The sequence below is a fragment of the Lissotriton vulgaris genome, chromosome 2_1 (genome assembly GCF_964263255.1).
Source record: "Lissotriton vulgaris chromosome 2_1, aLisVul1.2, whole genome shotgun sequence".
Lineage (NCBI taxonomy): Eukaryota > Metazoa > Chordata > Amphibia > Caudata > Salamandridae > Lissotriton > Lissotriton vulgaris.
The window spans coordinates 1,729,370,697-1,729,389,888 of record NC_141687.1 but is presented as its reverse complement, the minus strand read 5'-3'; the positions used below and the strand labels follow the sequence as shown (position 1 = coordinate 1,729,389,888).

At 43.3% G+C, this 19,192-nt stretch overlaps 1 protein-coding gene across 1 annotated transcript in view; it reads right to left on the bottom strand.

Moving 5' to 3' along the window:
* The window catches only part of LOC147733202 (mucin-2-like), a 1,332,790-nt gene that overhangs the window by 1,107,984 nt on the left and 205,614 nt on the right, over positions 1-19,192 (bottom strand). Inside the window, exon 4 of the mRNA XM_086957736.1 lies at positions 14,256-14,343. Coding sequence (XP_086813862.1) covers positions 14,256-14,343 — 88 coding nt within the window. The remainder of the gene's footprint in view (positions 1-14,255; positions 14,344-19,192) is intronic.

Genomic DNA, 19,192 nt, shown 5'->3' with positions numbered 1-19,192 from the left:
TCTTCTACTAGTGAGTAGCTGCAGTCTTCCACCAGAGAGACTTATAGTGAGAGTAATTTCTCCCAGCACAGTGGTCAAGGGTGTTTCTGATAAGCCCTTCACCATCTGCTACTTTGCATTGCCTGGTTACTCCTGAGCACTTGCTGAAAAACTCCACATTTTTGTGGCAGCCCCCCGAAGACTTATCAAGTCAAATTTTTACCTCGTCTCTTGACAAGAAGAGAATTCAGTGTCTCAAAATCAAACCAAAGAAGTCTCCTGTAAGAAAACGTCTCTTCACTTATCATCCTACTTACTATAAGTGCCACATGAGTTTTCTCTTACTGTGACCATCACTTTGGGATTTTTAAGGTTAACTGTGAATTTGGAGCAATCGCCGCATTTCTCACCCCTTTATTACTGGGTTTGGAAGGTCTCGAGCGGACTCATCCAAACTGTGATTTTGCCTTTTACCAATCATAGTAAGAACATTCTTATGGCTATACTTTGAGAGAACTTTGTAATCGCTAAATTAGATTGGGAGCAATTCGCAGCGTAGTCTCACTTTTGCTTTAAGTTGGGAGACCTCGACGCTGGCTCATCTAATTTGTTTCTATTGTTTGAAGGAAACTGTTCCTTTATTTTGTGCGTGCGAGACTTTTGATGTCTACCTACGATACCTACGAGAGAGGACTCTCTCAGTGTTTTAACGCAGCCCAAGGTCTCTCCTAGTGTTTGGCATGCACCTTGACAAGCATTTTCCAAATGCACCGCGAGGGGTTTTGTGGCGTGTGCTGCTTGCGCTCCAGCGCACATTGCTCCAGTCATTTTGAAGCGTGCTGTGTGGCTTTTGCCTGCTGCTCTGGAGCGTTGAAGTTAATGATATCATACACACGTTTCTTTTTAATTTACGTCTTCAACATGGTGGCCATTTTGAGAAAGTTCAAAGTCTTTCTCTTTGGCTCAAGCCCTCAGGATGTTAACAGTGCTCTATATTTCAGCATATTTTCATATTGTGTATAACTCAGTGGACATATTGGAAAGTTTTAAATGAGCTATCACTTTAATGCGATTTTTCTTGGAAATGTTCCTTGATGTTCGTTTACTTCATATAATGTGCTGATGTTGGTGACAGGATCTTGTGTGATCTTAATTATTCCTCTTATTCATGAATTTTGCTTAGTGAGGTAAACAGTTGCACAAATTTAAGGAATTCAATGTATGCATTCAACAATCGTTAATTCTGGAGTTCATTATATATATATTTATGTGCAACTATATATATATACATATATATATATATACACCTGTTAGAACTATTTTACTCATACATCAATAATATGTTAGTCTTTATGTAAAGATTAAAATATTATTTTCATATTATATACATTTTTGGAAAACACAGAGTTCTGAAACTTTTATCCCTATATTTAAGAGTGGTTTACCTGTTATAATTTATTGATCCTCTAATGTTCTGCATTTGAAACATTGACAATAATTGTACTTCACCATGCAAAATGTTTCAACACCTCCTTTCTTTTTAACTTCCCCTGGTGACCCTCCCATAAAATGGCGGAAGTCGGAGAAAGTCTTTTAAAGATATGCAAATGTTTATGGTACCAACCGCAGTGCAGAAAGAAAAACGCTCTTCTTTTGCATTGTCTTGGTTCAGAAGGACAAGAAGTATTCGATCATCTGCCAGAAATAGATGATTGAAGTCTTAACAAATTTAAAATTTGTATGTTGAAACTTGATAGGCATTATTTGCCAAAAGTTAGCACGATCCTAGAACGCTAAACTTTTGTCGCAGGACCCAGAATGAGGGGGAGTCTGTAGAGAACTATGTCACGGCATTAAGAAAGTTGTGATCGTCATGTAAGGTTAGGCCTTTATTGGAGGAAAGAAAAGGGATCACTTCACATTAGTTTGTGATGTAGAGAAAGTGAGAGATGATTTATGGCAAAAAGATGACCCTTCTTTGGATGAAGTTCTCATAACTGCAAAACCAATTGAACACTCACAGACGTGTGTGGAAGTTATTACCAAACATGAGGCTAAGGCAAATGTTGTTCATGTGGTGAAAAGTTCCACCAAAGAGAAGTATTTGAAAAAAGCGTGTTTTGTTAAGCCTGAAAAGAAAAACACGCTCCAGCCCAAGTGCTATAAGTGTGGGAATGTAGGGCATCTTGCTAATGACAAGAAATGTCCAGCACTAAGATCTATGTGCTCGAATTGTTAAAAAGTGGGACATTATACGGCAGTGTGTAAAGCTAAGAGTAACAAAGTAAAAGGTAAATGTTGTGTCTCATGACAGTGATAGTAATGCTTCTTCTGATTTTGACTGTGGTCAAATTGTTTCCCAGGTGACTGCCAATAATAAGAAAGGACCTTTGGATGAAATAATAGTTGAAGGGGGAAGGACCAAGGTACCTTTTGATTCGGGAGCAAAAATCACCATAGTCTCCAAACAGTTTTTTTTTATGTAATCTGAAAGATAGAGTAAAGGTATTAAAACCTGACATTAAACCCAGTGCCTATGTTGGAGAGCCTTTAAAACTTCTTGGATATTTTTGGGGACTGATATGTATTTTTCGCAGGAGGGTGATAGTATCCTGAGTTGGTTTCACCAGAGAGATTTAGGTGTAATGCTGGATCCAAATATTGAGCCACCTATAATTTTAAAAGAGAATTTTCATATAAGGGAGGTGAATGTCAAAGAAGATGAGGACGACAGCTAGTACTTTAAAAAGAGATTTTCCCAGTGTTATTAGGAGTGAGCTAGGATGTCTTTGTTATTATGTACACAGGATACGACTGGTTAGTGGTGCAGTACCCATGGCTGGTAAACTGTGTGGTGTACCCCTTGCTGTGAGAGAAGAAATGAAGTGGAGTCAGAGAAAATTAAGGCTGAGGGTAATATTGAGGGGGTAAAAGGAAGCCAGTGGTTGGCACTTTTGGTAGCCGCCAGGAAGGCTAAAGGAAGTCTACGCTTATGCATTGACTTAAGGGAGCTAAATAAACAAGTCATTGTAGATAAATACCCCCTTCCTCAAATCTCTGATATGCTCACGCTGTTACAGGGTGTTAAGGTATTTTGTACTGTAGGTCTTAAATCTGCTTATCACCAGATAATGCTTGATGAGAAATCCAAAGAAGTTACCTCTTTCATAACTCCCTTCAGGGCGTATAGATTTATAAGGATACATTTTCGTCTGGTGTCAGCAGCTTCAGTATTTCATGGAGCTTTAGAAAAAGAGTTGAAAGGCCAGCTGGGTGTAGGGGCTTGTTCAAGATGGCGACGTGAGGGGACATGTTGTCACCTCGCTCCATCAAAACCACTGAAATATTCTGAATCTGGCTGCTGCCGACCAGTCAATGATCCTCGGAGCTGCTGCCGAGAGCACTGCGACTAATCACAAGCCCATCGGCGACAGCTGTGGCTGCAGGGAGGCCAAGCAACAATAAGGAGATGGAGCCAACATTTTAGGCCTTCCCCCGTGGGGCCTCAGAAGTCAACGCGCCTGCCCAGGGATGTCTGAGTTGCCGCCGCCGGCCCCCGCTGATGCTGTGCCACATCATGATCATCGCGGCTGTGGGAGCGAATGGACGAAGTGGAGAACGGCTCACCAGAGCCTCCTATGTTTCCGTTATTGCTCCCAGAGTATTTCTATGCCATGTTGGGGGCCAGGCCAGGCTGTGGATGCAGGTCACAGTGTGGATGACCAAGTGATAGGACTGATCATTTGGTTTGTTTGATGGTCATCCACAACATACACATGTATTGGATTTGGTTTGATCAGTTCTCTAATTGATTATTAGATGTCACTGCTCCCCCTTTTTTCTTCTCTACTTCTTTATACATTGTTATATGGTGACTTGGGCACCAACTGACATAGAGATAATCCTGCCAGTTTTTTGCCAGCAATTTGCTTGGCTTATAGACCTCCTGGGTTCTTGTGTGTTATTCAGATGCAGGTAGGCCGCCAGTGATTCCCCTCTGCCCTGAAGCTTGCCGCTCCCGCAGCCAAAAATAACTGGGGGCTCCCCCCTGCTGTAACCTTGGCTCACTGCTCATGATACGTTGAGGCAGGCTCAGCCATGGAGGCGGGTCAATCAAAGACATTTATAAAGCGCACTACTTACCCGGAGGGTCTCAAGGTGCTTGGGTGGGCTGCCCGTGTCCTGCCTGCCACAGGGCCTGTTCAGATCCTCATGGCTCCCGCTGCCAACACTGACTGGGGGCTTCTGCCTGATAAAACCTTGGCCTCATTATTCAGCATTGGAGTGGCATGTGATCTCCTCATTGACACCAGCACTGAATGCTGCCCAGGGTGCCTCTTGTGTGGCACCTTTGCTGAGCAACTGTTATTGTGTCATATCGTGGTAAGACTTAACCGCGGCTGCAAGTGGACCGGTGCCTCCTACATCCAAGGCACACTTTGGTACCGAGGGTATTTACCGGAGGCGATCTTTGGGGGCTAACTATTGTTCCCTCCAACTCCCAATCGAAGTCTTTTCAAACTGCTCTTTGGTGGCCTGTGACTCACTTAAGGGGGCTGCGTTCCTCACAGGCACAACATGACTCCCTTGGCATTTACACACCTTAGCGCCTTACAGCCCTGCAGAAGATTGGCAACGGCTCCCTACAATGTTCTGGTACTGGCAGCGCACTGATTCATAGAACTGTCATTGGCCTTTTCTGACGGACTGAGGCGTGAGGCGTGGCGTTTTCTCCCTCACCTATCTGCCCCATGCAATTGCCACCATTGCTTGGTACCCTCAACCGGATACTGCGCCTGTGGTGAGGGCCGGTAGAGACGACTTCCCCCACTATCCAGGGGTTTATCTAGGGCGGGGACGCGCATGCTGGTCTGGATTGGCCATTGCCCCCCCCTTTCCCTGGAACCTGCAAAGAACCATTGCCACCAGGATGGGCAAGACAAAACCAGACAAGCAGCAGCTGCTGACTACTGACCCAGAGGTCCCCTCATCTGGCACAGTGGGTGCCGGCCTGCCACTAGTGGGTCAACTTACACTGCAGGTCGACCTCTCGCACCACTCGGACGGACTCATGGCGGCTGTGCTGGACATTATATCCACCCTGGTTTCTAAAACCGATATGCTATGTGCAGAGTTCAGCTTTCTACGTGAAGACCACAAAAAGTTGAAGGATAGGGTGACATATATGGAATCTATGATGGCAACTATAAGGCCTTCAGTGTCCTCCACAGTAGCCCAAATTAAGACATTGCAGGAGGAGGTGAACTACCTTAGGGATCGGGTCAAAGATCAGGAAGGCAGATTGCATCGAAACAACTTGCGCCAGGTGGGCCTTCCAAAACACGTTGAGGAACAGAATATGGAGCTATACTTTGAGGCCTGGTTCTCTGACACGGTAACTTCAGGGCAAATACTCCACATTTTTCTCCCTGGACATGCTCATAGGGTTCTAGGGGGGCCCTTACCGACCGGGCAGTCCTCCTAGGCCAGTGGTCGCACGCCTCTTTAATTATGTCGACAGGGACCAAATCCTACAGGTTACAAGGGCCATGGTCGGTGGGTAGTCAAGAACGCAGAGGTACACATATCCCCGGATTACACGATGGCTGTACCACACCACAGGGCATCCTTTATGGCTGTTAAACGCTGCCTTTGAGAGGAGGACCACTAGAACAGCTTCCAAGAGCATGAGATAAAATTTGCACTACAATTCCCGGCCACACTGCGCATAAAGCATAAAGGCACTACAGTTTTTTGTCAATCACAGGAAGATGCCTGGAACTGGGTGGAACAAAATGGAGTGGTGGTGGCTCCAAAACTCAAAGAGTGCTCCCACCAGCAGTGGAAGCAGGTTACACACGTGGACGCTGCAACCTGCTTCGCGGACAACACCCTTCCAAGGCCCAAACAGCACAGGAACAGGAGCAAGCAATCAAACATGCTGAAAAACATGGGGCCGATGCTTCCCCTCTCCGATCAGACTCAGAGTCAGGGACCTCTTCGGAGCAGGAATCTTCCATATCGGACTCACAGCAACATCTGAGGCAGGGTGATGGTCTCGACTTGATGTTGAACTGGGTTAGCCACTTATGAAACTGTGTCTCATCGGATCCAGCTCATGCAGGCTAGTGGAAGATTGTATTTAAGCAGGAGATGACTGCTAATTGCTGTTTATAGGTCTTTGGCGCCTTTTTGATCAGGTGTCCCAAGAACATTCTTTTACTGTGGTCAGAAGAAGACGATGGCGAGTCTCAACATATATCCATATGCTCCACATATGATAAGTGACTGTTATAGTCCTATGCCCCATGGCAATTCGGCCTGGGGAAGGAGGGTTGGTTTATAGTATACCACAAGATGTCTCTCCATAATCTACACCTGCTGGCTGTGCTAGTATGCAGAATTACCTTGTATGGGTTGCTTTTTTGCCTGTTGCATGCGGGGAATGCACACATATTGTTTCTTACTCTTACTGTGATAGATGCATGAAAATAACTATCTATTGTTGACCTGGAATGTGCGTGGGCTGGCAGGCTGTGTCAAGAGACATAACGTTTATCAATACCTGCAGAGACACAGGATTACTATAGCTCTCCTCCAAGAGATTCACTTAACGCACCAAACACTGCAGTCACTTAGTAAAAGAGGGAGAGGCATAGTAATAGGCACAACTTATTCAGGTTACGCTAGGGGAGCTCTAATTTGGGTGGCATCTGGCATCCCATTACAGATAACGTGCACACGTATTGACCCTCAGGGCCGTTATGCAATATTGGAAGGCTCTTCAGACGGTCACCCACTGACTGTAGTCTCATTATATGTGCCTAACTTGTGGCAATCCGCTTTTCTGCAGACACTAACCCCGGCACTCTTCAGGGACACTTCAGTGCCCATTTATTGAGAGGGTGACTACAATGGTACTCCTGATCTGCTCCTTGATCGCTCCCATCCTCTCCTCCCCGGAGCACAGGCTGTTGCACTTGCACATACTATGACTGCTTGAGCCACGCTGATGCAACTGTTTGATGGGTGGCGCGCAAAACATCCTATAGACTGGGTATACTCACACTATTCCACTCTCCACGATTTGTATACGTGTATTGATGCCATTTATTGCACAGAACCAGTGCGGGCACATTTAGAGCGTGCTGAATATTTAGCTCGTATTATCTCGGACCACAATCCCCTGCAGATGCAACAGTCTTGGGGTACGCCAAGGCCCAGCGTGCCAACTTGACGACTCCCTTTGGAAGCACTTTGAGACTCGCCTCTGAGTGCTACTATCTCGCAATCCATAACCAGATACTTCCAGACAAATGAAGGGACTGCCACACATGCTGGCTTTGAATGGGATTCCCTGAAGGTCGTCCTTCGTGGGCAGGTCATATAGGGGGTGTACGGTACTCGTATGACACTAACCAGGGAAATTCAAGGGCTAGAGACTAACATGTTACACCAAGAGCGCACGGCCCCTTCAGACCCGCATATATTACCAGCACTTTCTAAAACTAGATTAGTACATAAGGAAGCACTGGATAAATTGTGTGCTTTAGATTATAAATAGTACTCTGCAAGATGGCATGCGGAAGGTGATAAAGCAGGCAAGAGTCTTGCTTGGTTGTTGAGGGGTAATCTTACGCAGGCGATCAGCAGTGCCAGAGCATCCCTCCCATTCTGGACTGCCCTTCCATTATCTCTTAATGGTTGGATAGCCATATCCAAAATGATCCTCCTCACTTGGCTCCTGTATCACTTTGCTGTTCTCCCCTATAGCCTGCCTCCCAAACTGTTTCATGATTTACGTTCCTTCTTGGTGTCATTGATATGGGGCAATTCCAGGGCGAGGATAGTGCTCTCAAAGCTTTTTAGGTAGTTAAGGAGGGAGGACTGGGCGCGCCCAGTTACGAGTTGTAAGCTGCTCACTCCAATGGCTGATGTGCTGGTTCGCTAAGAAGAACCTAGCTGAACTCGATCCCTGGGTAATGACGTTATTAAGGTCAGATCTAATTGAGTGTCTCTTAGGCACTCGATCTCTGCTTCATGGGACAGAGGGTTGCACTTCATTACGGTGGCTTGCGGTGCCTGGCTACATTATGTGGCATCCAGGCACCGCCCTCCCCATTTGCTCCAGACCTTCCCATTGAGACTGCTCCAGGTACCTACACTCATCTACGGCGCCCAGAACTGGCTGACTGGCAGGCAGCCGGACTGACCATGTGGGGAGATTTATTTCTTGACTCTGCTTTGTGCGATTTTGACACACTGAGAGACGATTATGGAGTGGCACCAGGAACGTTCCTTCTCTATGCAACACTAACGCAACAGGCGATGCAAACCTGGGGGACATAAGTGCGACTCCACCAACTCCACCAACTTCTGAAGCCCTGCAGAAACTGCTAACGCATGGGGCAGGCAGGAAAGCAATCATAGCTATATATAACTTGCTAAGAATGAACACATCTTCCTCACTGACCCCACTACCAGAATACTGGGCAGCGGCACTCTCTACCAACATCACTGATAAGCAATGACAACAATGCATTGAAAACCCCAAGACCATCTCAACGAATGCCGTTTGAAATTCACGCAATTTATCTATTTAACTACACGTACTTAACTCCGCACAGATTGGCGCGTATGTATCCGACCTCTACAGACATTTGTCCCAGGTGTCAAGCCACGGGTGCGGACTTTCAACACATGGTCTGGACTTGCCCCGCATTAAAGAATACTGGGGAAAGGTCTCTGATGTATTGTCTGAGGCAACGCGAGCCACGGTTCCAACTCAGGGGGTGCACTTTATACTAGGCATTACTAGAAGAAAAGCAAGTTGTAAAAACCTTAATAAATTCATTGATCTGGCGATGGTTCCGGCCAAACGTTCCTTGGCCATGGCATGGAGATCCCCAACGGGCCCATCTACTAGACATTGGCTGCTCCCTCTTCGACGTTCCCTGGTGGCCGAACACGTTACATCGATATCTACGCCTCTGTGACCACTTGTTCAGACACTGCCTGTGGATTGGCGGACTATGTGACTACCATAGAAGCTAGTCTGTGGGATGCAAATGACCATGGGGGACATGTCGATGGCGCCAACACTGCGCCTGGCTAACATACCCTTGATCTCTCCCATACCCATGCTAGGAAACGCCTATATCCAAAGAGCTGGGTCATATACATGTGGGAGCAGCACCCACACATTATAGTCCCCAACCTCCCTTCCGGATCACACTCACTCACACATAACACAACACCTACTTTTCATAACATCTCCATCACACTGCTTTCATAGTTGCATCCACAACAGCAGGACTCTGATAGTTTAAACTCTGCATAACCGACATACACATTGGGAACATACTTGTCATACTTATAGGACAGACACATTAGGACGGTGGTATTACGTTTAATGGTTTATTTCTTTTATGTTATGTTTGAATTTTGCAGTATCATAAACTGTTAATCTCTGAAGTGAATTATTGTTGTCGTTGTTGAATAGTAATGTCATACATGGCGCTGCCCCCCCCACCTAGTAAATACAATATTGCGAATGGGGATGTACCATAATTTGCACTTTACTATGTCATAATCACAGCTGTAGGATGTGCTGAGTATAAAACGAATGAAAATTATTTTAAAAATAGAAAGGTCAGCTGGGTGTAATGATCTATCAAGATGATGTTCTGATTTTCGGGAAAGATGAGGAAGTACATGACTTGAGGCTTAGGCAGGTATTGCAAAGGTTTCATCAATATAATATCACAGTTAGTTTAGATAAGTGCAGATTTAAAAGAACTTTGATCGATTATTTAGGTCACACCATATCTGGTGAAGGTGTGGAACCTAAAAGCGACTTGGTTGAGGCCATACAAAAATTAGTATCCCCTATTAATAAGGAGGAATTTATTAAGTTTCTTGGTATGGCAGAATATTAAATCAAATTTGTAAGGGGATTTGCTGAAAGGGGTGTCAGGTGTAGAGTTTGTGTGGTCTGAAAAGAGTGAAACTGCATTTAAAGAAATTAAGGAAATACTGAAAAGAACCCCTAAGTTGAGGAGTTTTGACCCTTCCAAGAAGTCGGGTCTTGTTACTGACACAAGTTTGAAGGATTTAAACGCAATTTTACCGGCAGAAGATGGAGATTCTAAAAATGTCATCCTGTTTCTCTCACACAGCCTCCAAGGAGCAGAATTAATGTTAATCGGTTATAGAGAGGGAGGCTCTGGTCGCACATTGGGCTGTAAAGAAACTCAAGAATCTTTTGTGGGAACTAAACTTGCGATACGCACTGATCATAAACCTTTGTGTGAGGTATTTAAGAAAAAGGGCATTGATTGATGCTATTTCAGGCAGAATCTCCAAGTGGGTGGTTGCGCTACAGGAGTATGATTTTGAAGGAAAATATTTACCTGGAACAAGGAATAAGATAGCAGATACCCTTTCACATTTACTGCGATGTAATAAAGACAAATTAGGTCCTGAAGAAGATGAGCAAGATGAATGGGTATGCAATATTGAGTGAAATGGAGTTAAGCAAAACAGGTAGCGTGAAGAATGTCCCTCAGATAAGGAACTACAGTAACTTTCACTGTTACTCAAAGGTTGGAACAACAAAGTTAACAGTGATTGTGAGAAGTACTAGAACATTAGGAATGAGCTCTCAGAGAGTAAGGGACTTCTATTTAGAGGGACTAGACTCCTCCCACCTGTGTTACCTCGCAAGGAATTGTTGAATGTGGCTCATACAGGACATCAAGAACTGTCAAAAACTAAGAATAGACTTAGATTGAATTACTGGTGGCCTGGAATGGATTTACATGTTGAGCGGTTGATAAGAGAATGAGTTCCATGTGCTTTGAGTGAGAAGAGTGTCAAACCCATGGTGGGCAGGGATCGTCCCAAAAAAAAGTAGGAAGAAGTAGCACTTGATATATTGGGCCCCATACAAGGAAGTGGTGTTGATGTTCATGTCTTGGTTCTCGTAGACATGTATTCTAGGCGGCCGGAAGTCAAGATCACTAGAGGCATAGAAACAAGGCATGTGATTACATTTTTGAAACAAGTGTTTGGGAGAGAGGGGTTACCTCGTGTCTCACTGACTGATAACGGAGTACAGTTAGTCACCAGCTAAATGGAACAATTTTTGGAGTGTTGTGCTATCAAACATAACAGATGTTCTCCTAGACAACCAGAATGGTACAATGCTTTAAAAGAGAACTAAAGGAAACTATTTCCATAGCTAAACAAAATAACATAGCTTGTAAAGATGGGATGAACAAGAAGATGGAGGTTTATAGAGTTTCCTCACATGCCATCACTGGAAGCACACCTTTTGAGTTGTTTAAGGGAAGGTACTCCCAACACTTTTATTGCAAATCATTGGGTCAATAAAGCAGAAGCTAGAAAAGGTGCTATTGTCTGATGGGGAGTGGAAAATCAAAGAAGCTGACAAAATGAATGCTCGCAAGTTAAACTTTGATGCTAAAAAATCTGTGAAATTTACTTTGGTGAAAGTTGGAGATTGCGGTATGATAAGAACTTCTTTTGGGAGGAAAGCATCTAGTTTGTTTCAGAAACCCATAAAATGGTTAAAGTGTTAACCAATGCTATTAAAACTGAAGATTTACGTATTTGGAATCTAAATAAGGTTGTGATTGTTAAGAGGGATCTTTTGGGCCACAACAAGTTTGATACTTACTTTTGGGACTGTGTTCCATGTTGCTCTACATAGTCAGCTCTTCAGAGAGAAGAAAGAATCTTAGGTTCACAGAGCGAAGAAAGAATAAGAAACATGAGTTCTACTGACATCGCTCCACAGAGGATAAAAAGGAATGTGAAACAGCTATCAAGGTTGAAGGACTTTGACATCAAACAGAAAAGGAAATGAGAAGACTTCATTATTCTTCTACTTAAGTTTATTAATATTTTTTTTGTTCTTTCTGTTCACCCTTTCATTCGAGTTTTATTTTTTTACTATTCACAAGGAGGGAAGGTGTGTAGTATTGTGCTTTACTTCTATGTATCAAATTTCTATGTATCATCTTAGGCTTAGGCAGCATCTGTATACATTTGAGTAGCACCATGGTAATGGAACCTGGCGATGAGAGTCTTAGGAGTTAAATGTTCAGTTGATGCTACACTGGCTGATGGATGGATGAGACCTTTTTACCTTGGAATAAATCTTACTTCTTTATCAGCAATGGCTTCCTCTTCATTAGGAATTTATCTATTTTACACACAGCTTTCAGGACTACTGTGGGTTCAAGAGGAATCGGAAACCACTCTTAGGCCACTCACAGTTGGACTAGAGCACAGAAGTCTAGAAATTCTCTGCCTTCCAGTACTTCTGCAGGTTCCCTCACCACTGGTAGTGAGCAGAACTGAGGGAGCTTGTGTGACCACCTTTTAAGACAGTAACAAAGTCCAGAGTGCAGGCCAGGAGTAGGGTACATCAGCCAAGATGGCCTAAGAGGTCCCCTTCTTCATTCCTGAGAGCTCCTTCTCAGGTTTCGTAGCCTCTGCAGGGACTGTAAAGATGAGGTAGAGTTTCCCATGATCGGTGGGACAACCTTCTAACCTGGTGATGCCAGATCATCCTTCCACCACTTTGTATATCTAGCAGGAACCAGCGCATTCCTTGTCCCATACATGTGCTATAATACTCTGAAATGATTAATAGTGAGTTGCTGTTATCAGTTATGGCGATCTAAATCCCTCCTTCCTTCCTCCAACAGAAGAAGTGTAATGTCTTTGATAAGAGCATATTGTGTAAAGGATTTTTTGATGTGCTAGCTGTACTGCCAGAGCAAATAATTATTTCAGTCAGGTAACTCAAAGCACACATATTAATAAGGCTGTCTCAGATAAATCTGTTACATTTTAAGTAAGTTCTTCAAATGGCATGGTCACTCTGTAAATTTTCCAATGAAAGAGATTTTCAAAACAGGCTCTACTAATAATTACTATTCTGTCTTCCTGACTTATGAAATGTTGAACATTTGGACCTTACATTTAACTGCGATGATGCAATAAAGTAGAGTGTTCATAAATCCAACAAGACAGATACATTTAAATAAATGTGAGAGCCTTACCCCATACAAAAAAACATAGATAATTTTTGTACACAGTTTATCTGCTTTCTTTTCCCATATCTGGGCATTTTGTAACCCCTTTTAAAATGTTAGTCTGTCTGCTTGTTGTTAGTACATAGCAGTGAGCATTTTAATCTGCTTTCATCGTGGTTTTCTAAAGTGTTATGCATGTTTTTTGTGCATGGATTCCAGCATTAGTATTTGATACACTCTTCCAGCATTAGTATTTGATACACTCATACAAAACATCTTTAGAGTTTAATGCTTACTTTCTATTAAATTGCTAATACTGAAGGCAGAATTTGTGGCGTAACCCTTAATTGGCCAAGGAAAAAGGATCACCACTGAAACACAAATGGTTTAATGTTAATAGTGTCCTGGACAAGTGCTGGGGGAAGACTATCTATAACAAGTCATTAAACCAATAAACTGTTACCCTGGGTAAAACCTTAAAATGTCCACACAATGTTTAAGTTGCTAGTTGTTTCCATATTTGTAACTGTTATGTTTTATAAATGTACAAGAGATTGCTTCTCCTTTACCCAATAACCTCCTCTAAATTGTGCATTCAAATGTATTCTGAATTATCAAAACTAGTGTGTAAAATGTATGAATGTGATCAAATGGATTTTTCTGAAAATAAAGCTTCCGGTTTAGCGCTTTATTGAAACAGCTGCTCAAGTGGATGATCTTCAGAAGGTTTAATTTATTGCTTTCTATTATAGATAGATCTCAGGACACTTCTAGCTAGTTACATGTAGATTTATTGTAGGACAGAGCTGAGCGCACACCTCACCAGCTGACCAGACTATAAACTGACAAGAATGGAACACTCCAGTACAAGTTAGAACACACATAGGTATTCTGTGAGGCTAAGGAGGTAAGAACACATAGGAAGGGCTAACGACCACTGTCAGCAATGTTACATGAAGAACTAATTTACAACATTTTCCCCTATATATCTATATTAGTTTTTCCCTTTAGAAATAAGAAAAAAGGTAGTGGAAATCTGATGATATTTTAACTTAGACAGTAACATCATAGACCAATAAACTTTTCTCCTTCTTAGGTAATGCACAGTAATTGATGCAAGCGATTTGTAACTTTCAGACAACTGTATTTTTATGAATCAAAAATAAGTAAAGCATGATATACTGTGTGTTTCAATGTCTATGTTCTTACCTTTTACAGTGAACTCGTTCAAGGGTTCCCCATTAAAATCTCCACAGAGGCCGCAGGTCTTGTTTCTAAATCTTTCATCCAGTTTCAACTGAAAGAAGAAAGATACAGGAGACATTAAACTATATGAGGTTTACAGAGCCATATATTTTAAACTCGAGACATGCAGGGATAAAGAGGGTCCAACTTTGTACACAGATGACAACAACATTTAAGCCAGAGCATCTGCGTTTTTATTATCAAGAGGTACGCTTTAATAATTTTGTTGCAGCTGCTTTCAATCTTACAGCAGAGAATGAATCCCACCTCCGTTCCCAAACCCAGGGGCATATTATCAAGGGGGTTTATCTCTGCTTTTTTGGCTTTAAAAGCCAAGAAAGCGGAGATAAAATTATCTCCCTATTACCAAGCTGTCGCTAACACCAGTTAGTGACAGCTAATAGGAGATAGCGACCATCTTGGGCCTTGCTTTGCATGTCAGTGAAATTTATCACTAATGACATGCAAAGTGGGCGTGCCAAGATGTTAGAGACTGGAAACAGTCCCTAACATCGCTATCTCCTATTACCAACTTTTGGAGATATTCGCGCTAAGCGCGAATATCTCCAAAAGCTAACACCTGCCCTGAGCAGTTCTTAGCCATGGTATCCAATGGGAGGTGGATAACATGGCTAAGAGCATTTGCTCGATAATGCATGAATATCGCTGACTTTTCAGCGATATACATGCATTTCGGCCGTTTTTTATCGCATTTGAGATAAACCTTGTTAATAGCAAGGTTTATCTGCGATAAAATTCGCTGATGTGCGGTGATAATTTTTGTCTCTAAGCAAGTTAGAGACAAAAAATATCGCTAGTTGTTGGTAATATGCCCCCCAGTGTTTAAAGTAAATACTACAAGACTATTTATGTGCACTAACACCTGCACAGGGAGTACTGCAGTCCTAATACTTGGGTTTGGAGTCCTGGTAAAGTTTCCATTTCAGTTTCTCAAAGAATCAGTGTGATCAGTGAGATCTAAGGTATGTGCAACAGTGATTTCCTTAAAATTGGTTGTATGTTACAGTGACAAGGAAACACCCTTTTAGGTGTCTGATTGTTAATATTTGTACAGAGATGCAGGGTCGGCGAATTTCCATTCTCAGTCGGCACTGGTGCAAATGCAACCCTAAATCACTAGTTTGCGGTATGAGCAATAACTGTGTGGATCCACATTTACCTGGGGAATTCTCCATCCAATTTCCAATTCTGTTGGATTTAACACATGCTTTTAACAATAGCCCTGAGTAAGTGGTAAATGTGTTTGGAAAAGGCCAATGCGAAGTTGGGAGACAAGTATAGCCAAGGGAGTGTAGCAGGTCAGAGGGGTCGTGGTGGAGGTTGGCGATGCAGCCCATCCAATTGCAATTCTACCTTTCTGGAAGCAAAATGTGGTCCAGACTTCCTGTGGCCAGGAAATCTGGGCACTATAACAGGTGTCCCTTTATATGTGAGGTGGATATCCTTCTATTCAACTTGTTATCAAGATCTAAGAATAACCAGTATTGTTAGACCTGTCAGCCTTAGGGTGGGCTTCCCCCAACCTTTTTGCTCACCTCCTCCTTTTTTGTTGCACTTAATTTTTGTTTGCCTTATGACTCTGTGCACTGTACCACTCCTTGCCAGTGCTTGAGTACATGTGCTCACTACCCTAAAACATGGTAACCATGGCTAATAACCAATTGGCAAATTTATATTACCAATAAATCCCTTGTAGAGTGGTATGCCATATACTCCGGGCCTGTAAATTTAATACTAACATTTGCTCAGCATTCCATCTATCATTTGTTCTTTTTGATGTTGTTACCTTAAATTGTAAGGGTATGCCCAAACGGGAGTCCAGTGCTCACTGTGCCACTGGATTCAAGCTAGCCTGGCTGATAAGAGGTGATGCCCCGAAACCGGTCCCAGGATGCCTGTTTCCGGTCCAGGAAGGACTTGGCTTGGCAGTTTGTACTAGACTGTTCCCATGACGAACAGGGTCAAGACTGATTTGCATATATCTGGGTCCAAAGTGAGGTGGGGTGGTGAGCAAAAGAACAGTGGATTTAACCAAAGGCTTTGTGACTGGGGTGAATGTTTGCATTGTTCCACATTCCACCCATTATTTGTTCCCTCTGCTTTTGTCACCGAAAGTGGGACGGGTATGCCCAGACCTGGATCTCATGCTCATTGTGCCACTGGATTCAAGCTAGCATGGCTGATGATGGGTAATGTCCTGAAACGTATCCCAAGATGCTTGTTTTAGGTCCAGAGAGGACCTGCCTTAGCAGCTCGGGCTGAACTGTTCTCATGAGGAATAGGATCATGACTGATTTGCAAATAGTGGGGTCTAAACTGGGGTGGCATGGTGAGCAAAAGAATGATGGATTAAACCCAGATCTTTGTGACTGTTTGTGAATGTTTGCATTGTTCAGCATTCTGTCCATCATTTGTTCCTTTTGCTTTTGTTGCCCTGAGTGGGCAAGGTATGCCCAGATGTGGGCCCAGTGCTCACTCCACCACTGGATTCAAGCTAGCCTGGCTGATGAGGGGAATTCCCCAAAACCTGTCCCAAGATGCTTGTTTTTCAGGTCCAGAGAGGACCTGGCATGGCAGATCGGGCTGGACTGTTCCAATGAGGAACAGGGTCAAGACTGATTGGCATATGGCTGGGTACAAACTGGGGTGGCATGGTGAGCGAAACAACAATGGATTAAACCCAGATGTTTGTGACTAGGGGAGAATGTTGGCATTGTTCAGCATTCCATTCATCATTGTTCCTTATTCAGTAGGCCTGGAGCACTTATTTGCACCACCAAATTAGGTAGCACCATAAAACATGTCCCAAGGCTGCCATTGAAGCCTGAATTCAGCCTATAACTTCCATGTCGATTTGGCATTAAAACCCTTTACTAAGTCTTAAACTCCCCTGTTTTCAAATATATCATTCAACCCTAAGGTTGGCACTTGGTAGCCCATTGGGCTGGGTGCTATGTAATTGAAAGACTGGACATATACATTTTGAGTTTTCATGTCCTGGTAGTGAAAAGCTCCTAAATTTGATCTTCACTACTGTGAGGCCTACCCCTCTGTTGGAAGGTGGATTATAAGTAAGAATTCACCTACCACTATCAATGGGGCCACCAAATGCAATATTAGGTACAGTCAAGGCCCCAATACATTACACCCTAGCTCAAACCTTGGTAGCTGTCTGCAAACAAGCAGGCTTCACTCAGAAGGCAGGTATGTAAAGCATTTAAAAACGCCAGTACATTAAATAGGTAGGAGATAACATAAAATAAAAATCATACACTAATGTATATAAATAGTAAATATGTTTTCTTTAAAATGATGCCAACACGGTAAACATCTATTATAGATTATCGGAGGTATGAATTATTAAAGATTAACCACTTTCTAACCACTTTCTAGTGCTCATCATACAGTGCCACTCTGCGACATCTGGTTGTGCGTGACTGGGACAAAGTCAAAGTTTGAAGCTGACCAAGGTGGAGCCCTGGTCAGATACTTTAAGTGGATGGCTCCAGTCAAGATTTTACCATCACTCTTAGAAGCTTTTGTGGAGGACTTTCTCTGCGTTCCCCTCTAGCGGGCCAATTTTGATGCAATGATATCGGATTGCTTCTCTGCGAGGCTCCGGTCAAATCCTGGGAGTCTGGAACTCCAGAGCTTTCATCTGGATCAACATGAAATCCAGGCTGGTTTACAGTTGAAGGTAGTTTTAAAAACAAATTTATTAAGAAGCTTTTACATATTAAAAACAGTGCGAGGTTGCACACACGGTTATACAATTACAGAGTCAGTAGAGGTGACATGTCATGTGCAGGAACTATATATTCCAAATTAGCTTCATCAACAAAAAGCTAACTGTAAAAACAAACATCACTCGCCCTGAAAACAATTTGATTGTAACAGTTACGCATTTACACTGCCCAAAGTGATAGTTCTAAGCTGTTGCCTTGGATGCATGCACCCATTCAACCAGAGTACACACCTCGGCATGATCATATATCGTGGTCTACAAAGCCCCAGACCTGCTCTTTAGAGGATAAAATACGTTAAACTCTGCCGTTTTACCCTTCTGAGTGTATTACTCGTCATGCGTTTCGCTTCAGTGAGTACCCAGTCAGGACACAAACGGTTCCCAGATGTCTTTGGGACGGGATTTGCTAGGCATTAATTCCCAAAATTGTGGCAGTTGGTCTTTACAATAAGTGACGGAGTACACCCAGTCCGTTGTGGTACGGGGCGCCTGTTTTTTCCAATGCATCGCCGCCTGTCTCTTGGCCATAAGAAGCAGGATCGCCGTAAGTTTCCTCCTCCCCTTTGGTATGTCAAGGACATACCCCAACAATGCAGTCAGCGGAGAGCATGCCATGGTATGTCCTGTCATTGCGCTAATGTGTTTGTATACCGCCAGCCAGAATAATGCTATCGGTCAGCATTCCCCGGCTAAATTGGGAGCCGCATCTCCACCAACAAATGTCTGGGTGCAGCCCCATGCGATGCAGCTGCAGTGGTGTACGATATAAGCGGTGTAGGTAATTAAAACGTATCTGCCAGAGCCTGTAATTTGGCGATAGGTACTCCAATTGAGTACATCAGAAGGACTATTGTTTATACGTTATAGGGATGTGTGTGTCCTCTGCCCAATCTAGTTTAGAGTGTACCTCCATGACAGGGGATTCCCTTTGAGTGATGCTATAATGTTGTCTGATAAGCTTTCGGGGTGACAAAACCGCTATGACATTTTCTAAAGCTGGTAGTGTGGGGGGGTATGTGTGGGAAGTCCGCGTATCTGACCTTGCATGCAGCTCTGATTTGGTAGTAGAAAAGGGTGTCCATCGCTGTAGGCGGAGTATCCGTACACATCTGTTGCAATGTAATGAAGGGTCTTC